The following is a 20666-nucleotide window of genomic DNA, read 5'->3' on the forward strand; positions in this document are numbered from 1 at the left end:
TAGTGTACAAAAGAAAATAAATACTAATACTAATAATTATTCAGTATAATTATAATTAATATTTATTTTATTATTATCAGACAGGAATCAATTTTTTTCAATCTAGAAATGTTCAGATAATTTTCTTGTGCTTTTTTAAATTGTATTTATTATTTTTATCTAGTCAATTATTTAAAAATTTGAATAAAAAATGCAATACAATTATTAATCATTATAGGAAGAACATTTTATCATATCAGAAACGAGTTACAGGAAATTTTCCTACATATGATTTTTCCGCTTATAAAAATATATAAATAGGTTTTATATAAAAATAATAACTTTTTCTTCATTTATCGAGTATAAATAATAAACTGACAAAATTAGAAGAAATTTTTCTTATTAATGAATAATTAACAGACAAAAATGTTAAACAAAATATTCTTTTTGGGAATAATGTGAGTCTTATTCAAATTAAATCAATTAGTGTAATTAATTGTAAAATAAACAAATTGTTCTTTTTTTTATAGAATATGTTCAACTAATATTGTCACTGCTAGTTTTTTCAATTTTATGGATGACAATGTACAATTTCACAAAAAAATGATAGCAAAAGAAGAATCAGATCGAGATGAAAATGGAAATTTACCAAACAATTATTCGGTTTGTCGCACACAAGAGTGTTTTAAACTTGGTAAGTTTAATTTTTACGCGAAATTAATTAATTAATTATTATTTACCTAATTATTGATTGATTGTAATAATTAAAAAATTTACATTTTTTTTTTAAATAAATTTCAAGTTAAATTTCGTTATTTTAATAAAAAATAAACGAATTTTTTTTTTGTTTTTAAAAAAAGCTTCAGAATTTTGGGAAAGTATGAATAAATCAGTGAATCCTTGTGAGGATTTTTATGAATTTGCATGTGGTGGATGGAGTGTAAGCAATCCAGTGCCTCCCACTGAAATATCTTGGGGTACTTTTAACGTTGTTAAAAAAGAGTTAAATTTACGAATTCGAGGTAATTAACGATAATAATAGTTTTTATTATAATCATCATTATTAATCAAATAATAAAAAATATAATTTTAATATATATTGTACTCACAGAATATTTGGAAGACCCCGTGAACGAAGACGATATTTTACCTGTAAAACAAGTAAAAAAATTTTATTCATCATGTATGGACGTTGGTAAGATATTAAGCAGAAAATAAATAAAAAATAAAATAAATTATTTACGTATTAATTTATAAAAAAAATTATATTACTCTATTTTATTTTTTTTATAATTGTTATGTGTTTCATTTTTATTTAAAAAAAAAATAAATTCTTTAATATTTTAGATGCTTTGGAGGAGGCTGGCATTAAACCAATTGAGACAATTTTATCGATAAATGGAGGTTGGCCAATAGCAATGGATCCGCAAGAATGGGATCCAGAAGAATTTACATGGCAACAAATTGACAAATTTTATACTCGATTAATATTTAGCCCGGCATTTTTTTCCCTTGCTAATGGAGAATCCTCATTTGGTTCAAATCATAATAATTTGAAAAGTTTAGACGATTCTGATGAAAGTTCAGAAGAATCAGAGAAATCAGAATCCGAAGAAGAAGAGGAAGAAGAAGAAGAAGACAATTTAGTTATTATGGTCAGTATTTGATAGCAAAAATTGAAAAAAAGTAATCATTATTATTAAATTAATTTCAAATAACTAAAATATATATGTAGATAAGGCGACCAAAATTAACTCCTATTGTGAAAATGCCACATGGAGCAAAATTTGACAGAAATAAAATGTATAATGATGGAAGTTATGCTAAATTAATTGCACAAATTGCCAAAATAATTGCTCAAGAAAGAGGAGTAATTATTGATGAAAAACAGATAAACACCGATGTCGAAGGCATAATTGATTTGGAAAAAAAATTATACGATGTAAGAAATATTAATATATATATATTTTTCAAATTAAATTTTTCATAAAATTTTAAATCTTTAAAAATTTTAGGACAATTATGAAGGTGGTAGTGAAGACGGTACAATAGAAAAAATACAGAAATTTTATAACTCATTAGACCATCAATCGGACACATCAAAGGTTTAAATTCATAATAAAAATAAAAATAATTTTAATTAAAATTTTAAATTAAAATTATAATATAATTTTTATTAATAAATATTTTATCATGGGAATATAATTATTTTACAGATAAATTGGAAAGATACAATTTACAATATATTTTCTGAAGCAAATATGGAATTAAATGGAACGGAGGAGATTTATATGCCAAGAAATAAATATTTGGAAAAACTTGTAAAAATTTTAGATACAACCGACGTGCGCAATATTGGTAAGCTCTTTTGAATATTGTTAAAAAGTGATTAATTAATTAAAATAAATTAATTAGTTAATCAGTTAATTAATTAAAAATTGTTCCTTCAGTGAATTACGTACACTGGAATTCCATAAGTCGATTGATAGAATTTACAAATACAAAAATGGAATCAATAATTTACGAATTAAATAAAAAGCATCTTGGATTCAAAGAAATGAAACCAAGGTAATTTTAAATTGTACAAAAAATATATTTATATATTATAATTTAATTGTTTGCTTCCATATCAGATGGGAAAGATGCATAGACAATGTGGATTTAAAGCATGGAATCTCTTATCAGTTTGTGAAAAACTTTTTTAAAAATAAAATGAAGGAGGATGTAAGTTAAAAAATTAATTTTATAATTAAATTGTAAAATGAATGTTAATTTTCATTTTTATTTATTTATAGGCAAGAAAAATATTTGAAAATATTCATAAAGAAATGATAAAACATATTATGAGGTCCGATTGGTTGGATGAAAAGTCGAGAAAAATGGCTATAGAAAAAATGAAAGAAATGAAAACAATAATTGGTTATCCCGAATGGTATAATAATGATACAGCTTTACAGAATCATTATCGCGGTGTAAGATAATAAAAATTAACTAATAATTAATTTCTAATTTTTATAAAATATAATTATTTGATACTACTTCTTTTTTTAGATAACGGTTGGACAACAATTTTTGGAAAATAAAATAAATTACATGAAATTTTCATTTAATAGAAATCTACGAACAAATGAAAGGTTCTTGTTTAGAAAGGAAGGGTAAAATTGATTTCTAATATTATAAATAATTATGTAAATTATTTCTTATTTAATTTTATATTAATTTCAAAAATTATATTTTTTTATTTCAGTTACTGGTTCGTTCATCCCATAGTAGTAAATGCATATTATCATCCTGTTATGAATGCGTTGGGTAAATAAAATTTTGTTTATTATAAAATTTGGGAAATTAATTTTTAATAATTAATTAATTTTTATTTCAGTTATTCCAGCAGCTGATTTTCTTCCACCTTTCTATTCACCCAACAGACCCGAGTATGTTAATAATCAAAATTTATTAATAAAATTTAAATTTACTTGAAATTTAATATATTAATTAATTTTTCAGAACTGTTAATTATGGATTCCTTGGCTCAATTATAGGACACGAAGTGTCTCACGGTTTCGATGATAGTGGTAAATTTAAAGAAAAATACAATCTCTAATAAAAATTACGTCAATAATTATTATGTTTACCAAAAAGTAATTTTTATTAATTTAGGTATTTATTTTGGTCCACATGGGAGTTATGCTAATTGGCCAAAAAAGACAGAGAAAATATTAAAGGATAAAATGAAATGTTACTCTGAACAATATGCGAAATTTTACAATGATACATCGACAAATTCTTCAGTTCTCATGGTATTTTAAAAACAAGTAAAAAATTAACAATTTTAATTTTTGAAAAAATTGTTAATTTTCTTTATCATTGGTTTATAAATAATAATTTATATTTTAAAATTTTATTCCTAGGATAAAAGTATGATTACTTTAGGTGAAAATATAGCAGATTCATTAGGAGTTCAAATGATGTTTGGAGCGTTTAAAGAAAAGGAGAAGAAACAAAGTTATCCTCGTTTACCAGGATTTGTCGAATTAACTGGCGATCAGTCATTTTTCTTATCATTTGCAAAGGTAATTAATTTAATTTAAATTACCAATGAAACCAAAATTAACAGTTAAATTAATTACCAAAAAAAAAAAATTGTTATAAATTGTGTGTATGGTTTGGAGAAACATAAAAATTTTGAAACTTTTTTTCAGCTCTGGTGTAGAAATACAACACCAGAATATGAAAAATTGAGACAACATGATTCACATAGTGAAGGACGTTATCGGGTTATTTCGTCAATTCAAAATTCCGAGGGTTTCGCTAAAGCATTTAAATGTCCTATTAACAGTCCCATGAATCCCGAAAAAAAGTGTACAATTTGGTAAAGAAAAAAGTTTACCATAATGTAATTCATTGACAATTTAAACAAAAATATTTATGTGCACATTGTTTATTAAATTTTTGTGTAACAAAAATAGAAACACTGAAATTTTTTTATATATATTATATAAGTTATATAATGTATAATAATATTGAGAATAATAATAGCAAATAATGCACTTACATTAAATAATTAATGTTCTAAATGTCTCAATAAACGAAGACATAGTTATTTGCAATTTCGAATTTTTTTACAAAACTAGTAAAGTTAACTATTTTTGGCATTTAAATATCAACTTATTAAGATTTAAAAAATTGTATTTTTATTATTAAAAATGTTTTAAATATTAACTAGAAATTTTTAAGTACATAAAAATTGTCTTATTTCCCTAAATAAAAAGTATTTGAACTAATAAAAAAAATATGTCATTTGACTATTTTCTCAACTATATGTATAGTTGAAATTTAAAAGTTAATTTTTTTTTCTTCACGGCATTGATGCAACAATTGCATTATTATTATTATTATTTTCGTTTGTATTATTTTTAATGCGAAATCCTCGACTAGTTTCTGCTATATTAATAATTCTATTGTTTTGTTGTCTGGAACGAAGTGTCTTGGAGTTTAAATCATTTCTGTAGAGTGACGCCTGATCTTTTGGAAGTGATGCCAAACCTTGTGGAAGTGATACAATATCTTCAGAATCTGAGGTCTCTATTTTAAGAGACACAATATCATCAGGAAGTGATGCCTGACCAATTGAGAGTGAAGCCATTTCTTCCGAATATGAATTTTTCAAAGACGTTGGTTTTGACACTTTGGTTTTTGATTTTGGCACATCACAAATTGTCTTTTTTTCATTACTAGTTGAATCTTCACATAGAGGCATCAATTTTATAGATTTTTTTAACCGAAGACGTTCTTTAACCTGAATAAAAATAAAGAATGTTTATTACAAATTTCTCAAATTGTAAATAATTATCATTTATTTTAGTGAACACAATAAAATACTAACCTCACCAAAGAACTCCATGCATTTAAGAAATTGTGGCGTTGGTAACTCCGACATTAATTTATTAATTTCTGACAATTCTGCATATCCCAACTTCCACTTTTGACTTTGTGTTAAAGTCTTTTTTTGTTCGTTTTGCATATTTATTATTTGTGTTAAAAAATAAACACAGATTAATAACTGCCTAAAGTAATTTTAAGTTTTTCCCTGCTGCTAAGGTTTTCTCTAAAAACGAAGTTTTTTTTTTGCAAATTTAGATATCATTTGTAATAATAATAAATTATTAAAATTTATTTGAACTGTTAAAAAGTTTATTGAGACAAATTTTAAATTTACTTACGTCTATTAAAGTAGAATTTATGGCCTTATAAATCGAAAACAACAAATTTGTAATTGTCATAAAAATAATTTCATTTCATCAGTGAATTTGTAAACAAATCTTAGATCAAAAGATGGCTGTCTTTTACTGTTATTGTCAGTTATAAGTACATAAAAATTCGGTCAACTTTTTAACAGTGTGTTTTATACATTTTACAAATATAAATTAAAATATTTAGAAACAATTAAATACTTACAATAATGGGGAAAATTAATCTTCCGAGGAATATTAAAAATGCATAGAAGTCAACAAACGCAGCTCTATTAATTAGTGATAAGATTTCGATATAGTTTTCCAGCACATATAAAATATGTGCAGAGTTGTATTAAAAACACTGATAAAGGTTATTAAGTTATTAAAAATTAAAAAATATTCAAACTATACAAAAATCACGATAATAGACAACATCAAACTTGTTGCATTTGTTCTTCAACCTTCCCTTCTTGTTGTTTTGTTGTCAACTGTCATTAAAGAACATAACCTCACTTTTTGTCACTTTTTTTAATAAACACATCGCGTTTTATCACAAAGTAATATAATGTTTAAACTTTACTTTGTTTAAAAGGAAATATTTTTATTGTTTTTGAAACTACTGGAACAAATGACAAAAAAAAAAGATAAACTTACCAAATATTTATATAGTTTCAGAAAATATCAAATTTTTAAAATGTTTTATCATAAACAGGCGCGAAAAACATAGAGAAATACGTCAATTGCATGGAATTACGTGCAATGGTGTAAAATATGTATCTTTGGTAAAGGAAACGTAATACACGGTATATAGCTGTTGTCAAATTAACTGAAGATCGATACAAAGGAATGCATATTTCTGATTGGCTCATACAATTGCCGGAGATTGTACGAACCAATTAGAAGTATAGAACCTTACGTTAATATTATAAATCTCCCTTCTCAACTACCCAACCCTATCCGTTACGAAAACGAAGCGTACATAGGTTATTTTTTAATGTTGTGATTTTTGGCGTTTTTATCTGCATTTATGCCTATATCAATTATCATTTTTGCTGGTAAATGTTTTAATTTAATTAACCTACAATTATTACTGTTCCATAGTAATCAGTATTATCATATTTACATTTCTGGGCGGTTTTAAATGTTATTTTTATACATGGCATTTTTCTTTTTTTCCGAATAATTCCAAATGTCCTGAGTTCATTGGTGTGTGAATAATTTTACTATTTATTGTTTTAAATACAAAGAGCGCTATGCTTTTTTCATATTTTGTTAAATTAATCTTTAAAACTCGTTAAACGTACAGTAAGTATTTTGTAGGTTATGTACTGCTCCAAAAGGAGTGTAAAAGTTTCAAAAAGTATTTTAAAAAAACATTTGTTGTAATTTTTCAATATTAAAAAGTTAGTGTAAAAAAAAATATTAATTTAGATTTAATAATTTATATATTAAATACCTTTGAAACGTAGAAATTTATTTTTTGAACGTAAAAGGTAAAAATTTAATTCAATATTTTTCTAGAATTTAGAATTCTTTTACAATATTCTTTCTATTGCAGATTAATAATAAATAGACATGGCGCAGAGGTTTCCTGTGCCAAACACGGGGAGCAATGGCCCACCCCCACAACGATATCCACCTCCGTCAGTACCTCCGAATTTGCGTCAATATTCGGGACCAAATTTTCCGGTAATTCAATTATTTACAAATTAAATTTAAATTGTTAAATGTTGACTGTTTACAATATCCGGACCTTATTTTTAATTGATTTTAATTACGTGATTTCTAATTATAATAATATTGTTCAGATGCAACAGAGAAGTAGTTTTACACCGCCTCCACAAATGACAAATGCAGTTTCTGGACCTGGTGGTATAATGAGGGCAAATCCACCGTATTCAGGAATGCGCCAAGCACCAATGCCAAATCCTCCAGGAGGAAAGAGAAGTACTGATCAGCGCATTCCAATGTCCCAGCAAAAACCGTATGTTTTATTTTTTTTTTTAAACATGATTACTCTTATCTTTTTTGATTATGTTTCATTTTCATTCATTATTTGTTGCGTGAGGTGTGTAAAATAACTGTCTATATTTTTTTTCATAATAATACTTCGTACTATTAAACAAGGAAAAGCTTAATAAGTATTATTAAAATAATACATAATAAAATAATCGTCAATTGTCGTTTTATTAAAAATGAAAAACAATTCTCTATTAAATTTAAAATTCTCAAGTTTTTCCTTGAAGCTTACAGATCATCCTTCAACAAACTCATGTCGACTTCATCAAAATAAAAAAAAAAAAAATCAAGGCCTAGCACAACTGCACGAATTTTTCAAAATTCTTTTTTAATTTTTAAATCTATGATTTCCACAAAAACTCATCTAGGTATTTTTGGAACAGTGATTTTTCACATTCCACTTCAAAGAAGAAGAAAAAGTTAGCAGACAAGATTCTACCGCAAAAAGTTCGCGATTTGGTACCAGAATCACAAGCATACATGGATTTACTTGCTTTCGAACGTAAATTGGATGCGACAATAATGCGAAAGCGTCTTGATATTCAAGAGGCTTTAAAGCGTCCCATGAAGCAAAAACGTAAACTACGAATATTCATCTCGAATACTTTTTATCCGGCCAAGGAACCTGGTGAGGGCGAGGAAGGCTGTGTAGCTTCCTGGGAACTTAGAGTTGAAGGAAGACTTTTGGATGATAGTAAAAACGATCCCAACAAGGTAAAATCCTATTAATACATAATTCTCAGAAGTTTTAATCTTTTTAACAAAATTAAATTTTACTTTTTTTTCAGGTGAAAAGAAAATTCTCATCTTTCTTCAAAAGCTTAGTTATCGAACTAGACAAGGACTTGTATGGTCCCGATAATCATTTAGTTGAATGGCATCGCACATTAACAACTCAAGAAACCGATGGTTTCCAAGTAAAACGACCAGGAGATAAAAATGTCCGATGCACAATTCTTTTACTACTTGATTATCAGCCCCTGCAGGTAAATAATTACATAAAGTTTAATTAAAATTCAAATTGATAATTCGCAAAAGAATATTTAACTGAATAATTTTTTTTTTTTTTTAATGTAGTTCAAGTTAGATCCACGTCTGGCAAGATTACTTGGAGTTCACACGCAAACACGTCCTGTTATTATTTCCGCTTTGTGGCAATACATTAAAACTCATAAACTTCAAGACAGCCATGAAAGGGAATTTATCAATTGTGACAAATATTTAGAACAAATCTTTGCCTGTCCAAGAATGAAGTTTGCTGAAATTCCGTCACGTTTAAATCCATTACTTCATCCACCGGATCCAATTGTCATTAATCATGTAATTAGCGTGGAAGGTAAAAACCATTTATTTTTTACATACTTGAATTTAATTTTAATATACATTATTGAAAAAATATATATTTTTTAAGGAACGGAAACAAAACAAACTGCATGCTACGATATTGACGTAGAGGTGGACGATACATTAAAGGCTCAAATGAATAACTTTTTACTGTCAACCGCGAGTCAACAAGAAATTCAGAGTTTGGATAATAAAATTCACGAGACAGTAGACACAATCACGCAATTAAAAACTAATCGTGAATTTTTCTTAAGTTTTGCGAAAGATCCACAACAGTTTATCAATAAATGGATAATATCGCAGACAAGGGATTTGAAAACAATGACGGACGTGGTTGGCAATCCTGAGGAAGAAAGGAGAGCTGAATTTTATTATCAACCATGGGCTCAAGAAGCTGTTTGTCGATATTTCTACACGAAAGTACAACAGAAACGAGCGGAACTTGAACAGGCACTTGGTATAAGAAATTCATAAATGCTAAAATAACAACGAAATTTCAACAGTATTTTCTACTGGCATTCATTGATTACATTAAGTAATGCAAAAATTTTTACAAGAATAAAAATTATTTTCAATTTATTATGTCAGCGGAGAATATTTATTTTAGCTATTTTCTGATTGAAGAAATAGTAAATCTGATGAATAGAAAATTGATGTGTGTAAGTAATAAATTTACTATAATCTGCTACTGTGAATGAACTATTCAATCTATTGAGGGGAAATTCTCGCCAAAACAACTATAATAGTGACATAGTTTTTATTTTTCTTGTCACTTATATATTTTGTAAGCAACAAAATCTTGAAAATAATTTTATAACTGACGTTATGAAATAATTAATTGATTATTAAAATAATGAAATTTTGTAAAAAAAAAAAATCTGACAATATTATAAAGTTGAAAAAAATTGAAACTTTTTAAAAATATTTTAACTTGGAGATTCCTCTCAAATTATGATAACTACATTTATTCAATATAATTTTGGATTTTTTTCTGTAGAATAAAACAAACGATTCTGTACATGAAGTAAAAAAAATATACATTTATGTCCAGTATTTGAATCAATTTAATCATTTAAAATATTCCTTAACGAAGAAGAAAGACAATTTCTAAAATCCTAATTTCCCTATTAGTACATTTTTTCTATTTTTTAAATTTTAACAATTGAGAAAAATAAACATTTTAAAAATATGTTTATCTTTATTTATTTGAAATTTCCCGCTAGATTACTGCGCATGCATTTTACGCAACTGAAGTCAAATCAAGTTCACCGACGATATTAGTCAAATAAGAAACTTTAAACGACTGTTGTCGTTGTGTGAAGTTAAAGAGTTGGTTGACATTTTGTTTAAATAATGGCAGCCGGCCCAATTGCCGAAAGAAATCAAGGTATTTTTTCTATAAATATTTACTTAATTATTCTCTGGAAACTATTAGCAATCAATTTCCTATTCTTATTTTCAGTTATTATTTAATTTTCAATTCTTTGATGTCAATGCTTTCATTTTGAGGTTATGTGCTTTCATTATTTTCTTTTAAAAACTGTCATAAATTATTGAAATTCAATTAATATTTACGGTTATTCAATGAACAATTGCATTCTAAATGAATCATTATTAATAAAATGATTATTATTTGAGAAAAACAATATAAAAATGACATGTCAAAAATTTAAGGTTATGACAGTTTTTAAGCATTGTAATTATACTTTTGTATAAAGATAAAAAGTCAAAGAAATTTCAAAATTTTGAATAATTATTGGTATTTCGGTCAATTTTTATCTATCGTCAATCAATGTTTGGTATTTATTAAAAATAATTTAAATAAAAAATTGTTAATTTACTTACAAAAACGAAGAAAAGGTCCACTATTTTTTTTTTCAATACTGCGTGTAAAATTATTATGTAAAATGATTTGATTATTTATTATTTTATTTTATAGATGCGACAATATATGTTGGTGGCTTGGACGACAAAGTCTCAGAGTCTCTTATGTGGGAACTTTTCGTTCAGGCCGGTCCTGTCGGTAAGATTTTTCCAATATATATTACGAACTATAAAATTTCATTCCTTAAGCAAAAATTAAAAATTTTTAAAATATAATTTTTTTTCTTCACACAGTCAATGTACACATGCCAAAGGACAGAGTAACACAAATGCATCAAGGCTATGGCTTTGTTGAATTCATGGGCGAAGAAGACGCCGATTATGCCATTAAAATAATGAACATGATTAAATTATACGGAAAACCCATTAGAGTAAATAAGGCATCGGCTCATCAGAAGAATCTCGATGTGGGAGCCAATATATTCATTGGAAATCTAGATCCTGAAGTTGACGAGAAATTACTTTACGACACATTCAGTGCTTTTGGTGTTATACTTCAAACACCAAAGGTAAGAGAATTTATTATTTAGAAAAACAATAACGATTTGTAAAAAATAATTTTTTTTTTCTCCAGATTATGAGAGATCCAGAAACAGGAAACTCGAAAGGATTTGCTTTCATCAATTTTGCGTCCTTCGACGCCTCTGATGCGTCTATTGAAGCAATGAATGGCCAGTATCTATGTAATCGGCCAATTTCCGTTTCCTATGCATTTAAACGAGATGCGAAAGGTGAAAGACATGGAAGTGCCGCCGAGAGATTATTAGCAGCACAAAATCCATTAAGTCAAGCTGATAGACCTCATCAATTGTTTGCCGATGCACCACCACTGGCACCACCGCCAATGCCAGTTCATCATCATCATCATCATCACCAGGTACCACCGGCTCATCCACAACATCATATGATGCATCATCATCACCATCATCATCATGGTATGGTGGTACCACCGCCGCCACCTCCAAGTACTCCCATTCCACCAATGGGACATCCACCACCACCTCCAGTTCCTCCACCTCCATCGTCCAATTTCCCATCTGCAATTCCACCACCGCCTCTGCCACCCATGAATATGTCTCATCCACCATTACCACCTGGTATGCCACCTCCATTGCCTCCAATGCCAATTCCGGGAGGACAAAATCAAAATGCTCCGCGAATGATGCCACCGCCGCCCCCATGGAATATGGGCGCTCCTCAAGGACAATTTCCCCAATTTCAACCACCACCACCGAGGCCACCACCTGGATGGAGACCACCTCCACCACCTGTATCGCAAAATGCTCCACCACCACCTCCTACTTTCAGACCTCCTTTCCCACCAAGAGGCCCTCCACCTCCTCCACCACCACATGACGGAACACTATTCTAGTGTCATTTGTACAAAAAAAAAAAAAATTGTCAATCGTCTATGTAAGTTTTTCGATTTTCTATAATAATTATAACTAATTTCTTCGACTTTTGTTTCTAATTTTTAATGCGTTTATCTCTATTAGTAATTTTTTTTAAATAAGTAAATTCTACTTCAACTTGGAGAATTTTTTTTTTTTACTTTTTTCTCTCAAAGCGATGATAAAAATACAATACCAACATTGATTGACTTAAAATAAAAACAGTAATAATTAATATTCAAAATTGAAAAATTATAAAATTTTGCATTCAATTTTATCAATATTAAAAAACGGATTATATTAATTTTGATAAAATAAAAAAATATATTTAAAAAAAAAAATTAATTTTTCCATTTCTTCAACACAATAAAATTTGGGAATTCCCTTGTTTTGAAGACGCATTGAAATTGTTTTAAATTATATTATCAAAAATAAGGACAGTAACAATTATTGAAATACATTGTTCTATTTTACAAGGATCGAAGTCACATGTAAGCGGGTCGCTAGCGTGTTTATAATGTAATTTTAGAAACTGGTCACTTATATGAATATCGACCTCCTCGACACCGTAAAATGCAGACTAGACCGGACGTTTATTTTATTGATTATTTTATACTCAGCACTCGGTTAGCAGAAATTCCAACGATATTGACAGTATTATATTTGGTCTTGTACGCCACGGTAAATCTTACCAGGGTACATTTATGATATGAAGAGATAATTCTTAAAATTGCCGCCAATTTTGGCTGATGAGAATCACGCTTTTAGTTTCTTTTTTAAAAAAAAGAAATAATTCTAAAACGGAGTTTTAATTTGAAATGATTTTTGAAAAATGTCTCAATTAACGTATGAATGTGATTATGGAATCAAAAATAATAGTGAGGATAGTGCACCATTTAAACCCTGTTCTCCTGATAAATATTGTATACTTTGCAACGCACAATGTTGCCTAACAATACAAAGAAGAGTTCCACGACATTTTTGGGAAAGTTGGTATTTTTGGCTTGGAGTTGGACTTCTTCTTATTTTTATAGTGTCAACTGTAAGTTTAATATTGAATTTTAAATTTTATTTCGTTTCATTTTTTTTTTTTTTTTAAAAGAAATAATTCGAAAGAAATTAATTTTCAACAGACCAGCAGCTTTTTGATTAATTATTGCAAACAAAATGTATTTTCGTTTGTTTATCGTCCGAGAAATAGTTCAACGGCTCCAAATAATAATAATAATAATACTCCTAATCCTCGAAATGAAATTGCAATTAATATTATTTCTCCATTGCCGTCGCATGCAAAAATGCTTTTGGTCACTCCTCAATCAAGTTGTGGCTATATGAGTAAGTATATAAATTAATTTATTTCAAATTATAAAAACTTAATAATTGAAGAAGAAGAATCTATTTAAATACACGAGAAATATATAAAATTTTCTTTACAAACTGAAATTAATACAAATACTAGAAAAAATTTCGATAATCGATTTTATTCTAATTACAGCTCCTGTAGTTGCATGACACAAGATAATTTGGAATGAAATTTTGAGTAATGTGATATCAAAATTCTTCGATTCGAAAAAATTATTGAAATGTATATGCCTTTGCATGAAGAATAACTATTTTCTATTTAATTCTGTTTGAAGATAAGAGTTTATCATTATAAGAGAAAAGGTACTTTATTACACATTGGAGCCTATATTTACAGTAAATGCATCGTTGACTATAACTTTTAATACGATGATCATCGAAAGTAATGATGTGTGCGTCAGTAGATATACACGGCGCCAAGGCGCTCTTTATTTTAATCCTTTGAAACCATTATTTTAATAATTCTAATCTTTTTTTCCAAAACAACTTCAAAGTATATTACCTAGTTCAATTTCTAAATATAACTCGAAAAAATGACAAAAAAAGATGACGGAAAGAACCAATTTTTTTTTTTAACAAAATATTCATATAGAAATTAAATTCCTCTATGGGATGATAAACGAAATAAACTAAATATTTTTTCAGATTGTGGTCATTTCTTCAATTTCAAAAAATTCACTTCAATGCACAGGATTATTCGAATGATTGAAATTCACATTAAAGAAGATTTATGCAAGAGAAAAATTTTTTAATCGCACTCTATAAATTGGAATTTTTAATTATCATTGAAAGAAAAATAACTTTAAATTTTCGAGAAGAATTACAGAAAAAAAATTATTTTACTATAATATGGAATAATAAACTTCAATTTCGATAATATTAAGAATAGAAGACTCCTTTTATAATTGCAAATATTCTCTTAAAAATTTCTTCCTGCTTTTAAAACGACCAATTAAAAAAAAAAATTTCATTAATTAAAAAACATTTTCTACTTTTTTCATTTCTCTGCAAATTTTATTAACTTTCAACTTGTAAAATTAAGAGTATTTTTAAATATATTATAGTAATTAGATTTAAAAAAGAAAAAAATTCGATACTTATAATATATAAAGTATAAATTAAGTGTGAAAGAAGAAATTAAGTAAAATCGAAGGTTGTTTCGTGTTTTTAAAGAAGTGTTAAAAGCAGAAAGTCTTAGTTAAACTTTATTTACGAGCTGTACTTAATTATACCTTTAATTAATCAGTTTTAAATCTTGAAGTTTATTCCGTAATTAGCCTGCTTTAGCCAATCCTGTTTCAACTATGTGTGTATTTACCGATTCGCGATTCAAGATGCTACATACTTAACTCCGTTAAGTAAAGTCCTTTTTTTTTTTTTGTTATCCCTTTTTCTCAGATCAACGATAACGCGATGGGGACAACGCGAATCGCAAGATCTTACATTAGCGTTTTTTGTCGAGAGAGTACCGAGAAAAAAAAAATTACCAATGTTTTTTCGAAAGTAAATTTCACTCGAATTTAATGTTTCAAATTCCTGATAAATTATAAATAAAAAAAAATTTTCCATTATTAATTATTAATTAATGCCATAGTTATTAATTAATGTTCATTTTTTCAAAATCAAATTTTTATTTATAATATTTTAATTATAATGATTTAATAAAATTGATAATTAGAGTAAAATATAATTAATTGAAATCAATAAAAATAAATTGATTTTAATTTTTTTTAGTATAATAATATATTAAGAATCTAGAACAAAACCTAGATTTATGATATATTTATACTAAATTGTGACTATAATAATTCTCAGCCAGGTAATATATGGCTTTTATAAGGGAAAGTATATATATTACAATTGATTAATCAATAAAATAAAAGCATTGTTAATGTAAAAGAATCTTCACCTTCATATAGGTGAACATCACACTATTGTAAATAGTTTTCTATATAAGTTATATATATGTAAATATAGATATATTCACAGGGTGCCTTTAAAGACTTTTTGTACAAAAAGTAGTATTATTTTTATTGATTTAAATTTCTGTTTATATGAATCAATTATTTTTTTAATAGACAAAATAATAAAGAATATAATATATAAAAATTAAATAATTTATTATTTATGAAATTTCTTTAAATTACTCTACTTTAAATAATTATGTAATTTCTGCAATTAATAAATATTTTTACAAAATAAATTTTTCTAATTTTATCTTTCTTTTTTTTTTTAATTTCCGTTTTTATAAGAAAAATTAATTTTTTGTATTTTATTCTGTTTGGTTAAAAAACAATAATAAAAAATTGTCAAAAAAAAAGGTTTATCAAAATATATATAAGAAATTTTGTTTAAACTTACGAAAAGATGTTCGTTTATTAGAAAGTCAACACTCACCTGAAACAAAAAGAAAAGTACATTGTTTTAATTATTTTTTTTTATAATTGCAGATATAAAATAAATCTTTAATTTTTTTAAACATTTTTTTTGTGGTCCATTCAAATTTTAAGAATTTTTCCCAAAAGTATTTCAAATTTTCCACTAAAAGTTTTTCGGAATTAATGGAACTTTCTATAATTAAATTATTTCCTCGTTTATGTGAAAAATAATGCATGTAATGATTTTTCGTGAAGTAATAAAAAATGTAATGAGGATATTGAAGAACAAGGATTATCAGCAAAGAGAAGAGATTTATGGTCCTTGTAAAAGGGGGGCAATATATACAGTATGCATAATTCACCCCACTTGACTTCCTTCGTGTTGAAAAGCGAATGGATCCGATCGTTGACTCTCTGGGATTTTTCAATGCATTAAAATGAAATGTACATATACGCAAATTCATACATGCAGAAAACAGAGTAGGTATATCATTTGCGATAAGCCAACTCTAGAGAGTTATAGGCGCACAGTGTCTCTTGAAGGACAACATTCATATATTAAAAAATAAAAAAAAATAGAAAGAAAAAAAAAAAAAAAAAAAAAATGAGTGACTGCCGAAGAGAAGCCTGGCTCTTAAGTTGCAGAAAGAAAATTTAAGACTTCAAGTCTTGTTACACTTTAAATGGCACTAACTCACTTCAAGATTGAGTCACCGAGTTCTGTATGTCGAAAGATGAAATAAGAACAAACCCTATATATACATATATATACTCTTGGATAATATCAAATAGTGTCTCCTTTCAGTTATATTAATTTAATCTAAATTAAAAAATTAAAAAAAAAATTTAAAAAAAAATTCCCATTCATTTACTAATGACACTATTAAAGTTTTATTGATTTTATATAAATTTTTTTTTTTTTATTATTCATTATACATTAGATTCACATTCCCGGAAATTTTTTTTAGAAAGTGAATATAATGTGAATATAATGTGAATAATGTCAATTTTTTTTTACCTTTTGTGTATCGTAAAAAAGATCATAAAATATAAATGCATTTACAGGAAATGAAATTTTAATAAGTCAATTAATAATAGAAAAGTATAATAAAACTATTTATATTTTGTTTTATAATATAAGAAAAAGTGACTTAAACATTTTATTAACGATGACAATGTAATAAATTACAATCGATATAGGATAAATATTAAAAATTTTTTTTTTTTTTTTTAAACCGTAGGTTAAAAAAAAACTTTCTTTTGGAAAAAATGTATAAATATAATAATGGAGATTTGATAAAAAAAAAAAAATTGTAAGTAAAATTATTATTTAAATAATAATTTTTTTGCTATCCCAAGATTTTTAATATAAAAGAAATATTTCTTAAAGGATTAAGAGAAATCTTCATCAGAGGATCGAGAGGATCTCATTGAGTCAATAACCGCGCAATTCAAGATCTGATCTTTTTGCATTGAATTGCTTCCGCTATCGATATAAAGAAGATATACACCAATGATAGCATTTCTAAGTAAAGGCACATTTAAAAAAATAAATAAATACATTTTACCATAAATTAAAGTAATTACAATTTTAGCAATTTTACCTATTGTGGAAGATAATAAATGCAATAAAAAAAAATTTTTTGTCTTAATTATTTGAACATATTCAATTCATGTTTGATAGTTTAAATTCACAGAAAATTAAAAGGTATTAAAATAAGCTGCAACGCTTATTATTTTAATCCAATTTTGCTTATTTTAATACCAAAATGGATTAAAATAAGCAAAATTGGATTAAAATAATAAGCGTTGCAGCTTATTTTAATGCCTTTTAATTTTCTGTGTTATTCTCTTACAAAATTTAATAGTTTAATTATTATTGATAAGTTGAGTAATTGTTTAACAAAATATATATGTAGTTATTACCGATAAGGTAAGTAACTATGTACTTTAATAATATGTACTACAAGAGTAAATTTTAATATTGTATATTACGAATTAATCAAATAATTCAAAAAAAAAAATAATAATAATAATAAATATAATCATACCATTATTAATATATTATTATGTAACAATGTGGAATTATAATTAAAAAAAAAAAAATAGTTAATAATAATGTTTTTTTTTTCATTAATTCGCATATCTAGCGGGTAATAAGTGAATTAATAATATTAAAATAATTTAGATATTTTTTATTATCAAATTGAGAGGAAATTAATATAATTTAAATTAAATGAAGAAAATTTGAATTTTCAAAAAATTGCGCCATTAGCGGAAGTTTGAAACTTTCTCAGTAGAGTGTATAACTATCAGTCATTCTCACAGTCAAGATGGAAAGAAAAGGGAATAAAAGCCGAGTCAAAACGGCTGAAAGCATACTTACCTGGCGTAGAGGCTACCGTGATCACCAAGGCGGTTCCTCCAGGGCGAGGCTCTTCCATTGCACTTCGGTCGAGCTGACCCTTGCGAATATCCCTAATGTGGATATCTCGGACGTATAATTTTTGGTAGTCGGGACTGCGTTCGCGCTGTCCCGGAATAAATTTCTTTCAAAATTAATAATTCCATTATTTATTAGCTATATTTTTTTTATATTTAAAAATTATTTTATTAAAAATTAATAATAATATTAATAATAGTAAATATTATTAAATTAAATTATAAATTGATCTTAAAATCTAGTTTAAAAAAATGCCTTCACTTAGAAATATACCATAGAATGAATTTTTTTTGCAAAGGAAAAATATCGAAACCAGGAAAAAATTGCAGAAACTATAAGAACATTGAACTTTGATACATTTACGATTTAAAAAAAAAAAGTATTGTGTGCAATTATTTTTTCTATTTATAATTTGCGTATGACTTCTTTTATATCAGTTCAAAAACGTGTTATTCTATATCTATTTTTCTATGTTATCTATATATCGCGAATGTTATAAATAAACGTTGTTCGTATAAATAAATATGCAATTTTCCACACCAAAAAGTTGTAAAGTTAAAAAAAAAAAATTGCACAAGAGCAATTATATTTTATATAATCAGTTAACATTATTTAAATAAATTTTATATTTACTCGAAAGTATTAGCATAATATTTATGGATATAATTTTCATCACGAAAATTAAATTATTAAGATTTTTAAGGGTATATAAATTTTCCTGATAGTAAATATATTTTTATCATTATTTTTTTTCTCTTAATATATATATATATATTAAGAGAATAAATGAAAAAAAAATATCTGAAGTAATTTTAACATTGTATAGTTTTACTGTATGTTAAATAATTGCATTTTTATCTGAAATAGACAATTTTCAAACTGGGTTATATGTTAAACTTTGCTGATTCTTGTTAACCAGAAAATGAGTCGGATAACAAAAACTAATTAGAAATTTAAATTAGAAGATAAATAAAACCTAAAATGACTGAATACAAAAACAATAAAAATATTTTGAACAGGATGCATTAACGTATATAATACCTATCGAGAAGTACCTATAATCTTTTACTGATACCAAAAAGAATTTCGAACTGTAAAGCTATACAATTTTTTTTAACATCAGAAACTAGATTTAATTTTATAAAATTATTTAAATTATATTTAATAATTAATAATTCATTACATTATTTTACAGTTGACAAATTTAAACTAAAATTAATAAAATTTAAGAATACAGAAAATTAAAAGGCATTAAAATAAGCTGCAACGGTTATTATTTTAATGCCATTTAATTTTCTGTGAAAGTATTATTATTTTCATTGTTATAAAAATGCATTTTCCTATACTCAAGACAAAAAAAAATTTAACTTTTCCTATTTTCTCCAACTAATATAAAAATTATCCTTTATAGTCAACGTAAAATAAATTGAAATTCATATATATAGAGATATACTAGACAGGTGTCACAACTGTATTTCTTTGAAGATCGTTATTTTGATGGTCGTATCTTTTTTTATTTTTAATTTTACATCTCCAATATATAAGGAAATGATAAACGACCCATATATAATTCATTTGCATATTACGCGAGAATATGAATACAGTCCTTCATTATTTAGTCAACCACAAAAATTTTTGATAGACAGAAATGAAGAAAGTTCAAATTCATGAAGAAGATAAAATTTAATTACCAATGCTAATGCAAATATTAATTTCTTTTCTTCTAAGAAAATATATATGCGCGCATATATAAGAAGCCTTTTAATGTTTGATCTATAACTGCGGATAATTTTCTTTTTTTATATATATATATACATATAGAGAGAGAGAGAGAAATACCAAGAAGATGTGGAATGCCTTAGATTTATTATTTTTTATTCCTCTTTTTTCAGTTCTCTGCGGTCAGATACTTCCGGATACCAGAGTTCTCTGTCTCTTATCTGCTAATGTATTCCACTCGTAACGTTTAAAAAGACACCTGGATATTTATCGTTGTATAAAAAGGGCGAGGTCCATACGATGTACAATATATTCGATTCATCTTCTTTATATTTTGATAGATAAATAGCCTCTAATCTTCTAACTTTTGCGTTTTTATTGGAATTTTTTTTTTCAATTAGCAAAAAAATGAAAA

The 20666-nt window shown here is 26.1% G+C and overlaps 5 protein-coding genes and 1 non-coding gene across 8 annotated transcripts; 5 read left to right on the forward strand and 1 right to left on the reverse strand.

Moving 5' to 3' along the window:
- The first annotated feature begins 337 nt into the window (after positions 1 to 337).
- On the forward strand, positions 338 to 4357 carry LOC127290514 (neprilysin-like). Its single transcript, XM_051319134.1, has 18 exons — positions 338 to 437; positions 510 to 673; positions 840 to 1001; positions 1091 to 1174; positions 1327 to 1634; positions 1715 to 1921; positions 1995 to 2084; positions 2196 to 2337; positions 2430 to 2547; positions 2613 to 2703; positions 2775 to 2951; positions 3031 to 3134; positions 3227 to 3288; positions 3359 to 3410; positions 3484 to 3551; positions 3637 to 3776; positions 3888 to 4049; positions 4179 to 4357. Exons 1-18 carry the CDS (start codon positions 406 to 408, stop codon positions 4350 to 4352), a joined length of 2337 nt encoding a protein of 778 aa, XP_051175091.1. The 5' UTR covers positions 338 to 405; the 3' UTR covers positions 4353 to 4357.
- Positions 4358 to 4401: 44 nt separating this feature from the next.
- Positions 4402 to 6416, reverse strand: LOC127290517 (uncharacterized). The gene is made up of 3 exons (XM_051319138.1): positions 5935 to 6416; positions 5363 to 5584; positions 4402 to 5275 (listed from the first exon to the last, which is right to left on the reverse strand). The coding sequence occupies exons 2-3, from the start codon at positions 5498 to 5500 to the stop codon at positions 4835 to 4837; spliced, it is 579 nt and encodes a 192-aa protein (XP_051175095.1). The 5' UTR covers positions 5501 to 5584; positions 5935 to 6416; the 3' UTR covers positions 4402 to 4834.
- A 194-nt stretch (positions 6417 to 6610) lies between these two features.
- LOC127290494 (brahma-associated protein of 60 kDa) lies at positions 6611 to 10127 on the forward strand. Of its 2 annotated transcripts, none has more exons than XM_051319083.1 (7): positions 6611 to 6766; positions 7270 to 7400; positions 7520 to 7695; positions 8099 to 8444; positions 8519 to 8716; positions 8808 to 9066; positions 9142 to 10127. In XM_051319083.1, exons 2-7 carry the CDS (start codon positions 7287 to 7289, stop codon positions 9546 to 9548), a joined length of 1500 nt encoding a protein of 499 aa, XP_051175040.1. In that variant the 5' UTR covers positions 6611 to 6766; positions 7270 to 7286; the 3' UTR covers positions 9549 to 10127. The 2 variants fall into 2 exon arrangements, with proteins under 2 accessions (XP_051175040.1, XP_051175041.1); XM_051319084.1 differs by having other exon boundaries at positions 8114 to 8444.
- A 232-nt stretch (positions 10128 to 10359) lies between these two features.
- On the forward strand, positions 10360 to 12416 carry LOC127290495 (splicing factor 3B subunit 4). Its single transcript, XM_051319085.1, has 4 exons — positions 10360 to 10461; positions 11014 to 11097; positions 11193 to 11467; positions 11533 to 12416. Exons 1-4 carry the CDS (start codon positions 10428 to 10430, stop codon positions 12328 to 12330), a joined length of 1191 nt encoding a protein of 396 aa, XP_051175042.1. The 5' UTR covers positions 10360 to 10427; the 3' UTR covers positions 12331 to 12416.
- A 156-nt stretch (positions 12417 to 12572) lies between these two features.
- On the forward strand, positions 12573 to 15777 carry LOC127290496 (uncharacterized). 2 transcript variants are annotated; one of them, XR_007844371.1, is made up of 4 exons: positions 12573 to 13391; positions 13483 to 13684; positions 13845 to 14014; positions 14357 to 15777. XR_007844371.1 is itself a non-coding variant. In XM_051319087.1 (3 exons), exons 1-3 carry the CDS (start codon positions 13182 to 13184, stop codon positions 13859 to 13861), a joined length of 429 nt encoding a protein of 142 aa, XP_051175044.1. In that variant the 5' UTR covers positions 12573 to 13181; the 3' UTR covers positions 13862 to 14346. The 2 variants fall into 2 exon arrangements, 1 of the variants encoding a protein (XP_051175044.1); XM_051319087.1 differs by lacking the exon at positions 14357 to 15777 and having other exon boundaries at positions 13845 to 14346.
- Positions 15778 to 18467: 2690 nt separating this feature from the next.
- Positions 18468 to 18629, forward strand: LOC127290578 (U1 spliceosomal RNA). The gene has a single exon (XR_007844388.1). It is a non-coding gene; the product is annotated as a U1 spliceosomal RNA (small nuclear RNA).
- Positions 18630 to 20666: the final 2037 nt, after the last annotated feature.

The sequence above is a fragment of the Leptopilina boulardi genome, unplaced genomic scaffold (genome assembly GCF_019393585.1).
Source record: "Leptopilina boulardi isolate dan_hultmark-lab unplaced genomic scaffold, ZJU_Lbou_2.1 LbouV2_70, whole genome shotgun sequence".
NCBI lineage: Eukaryota > Metazoa > Arthropoda > Insecta > Hymenoptera > Figitidae > Leptopilina > Leptopilina boulardi.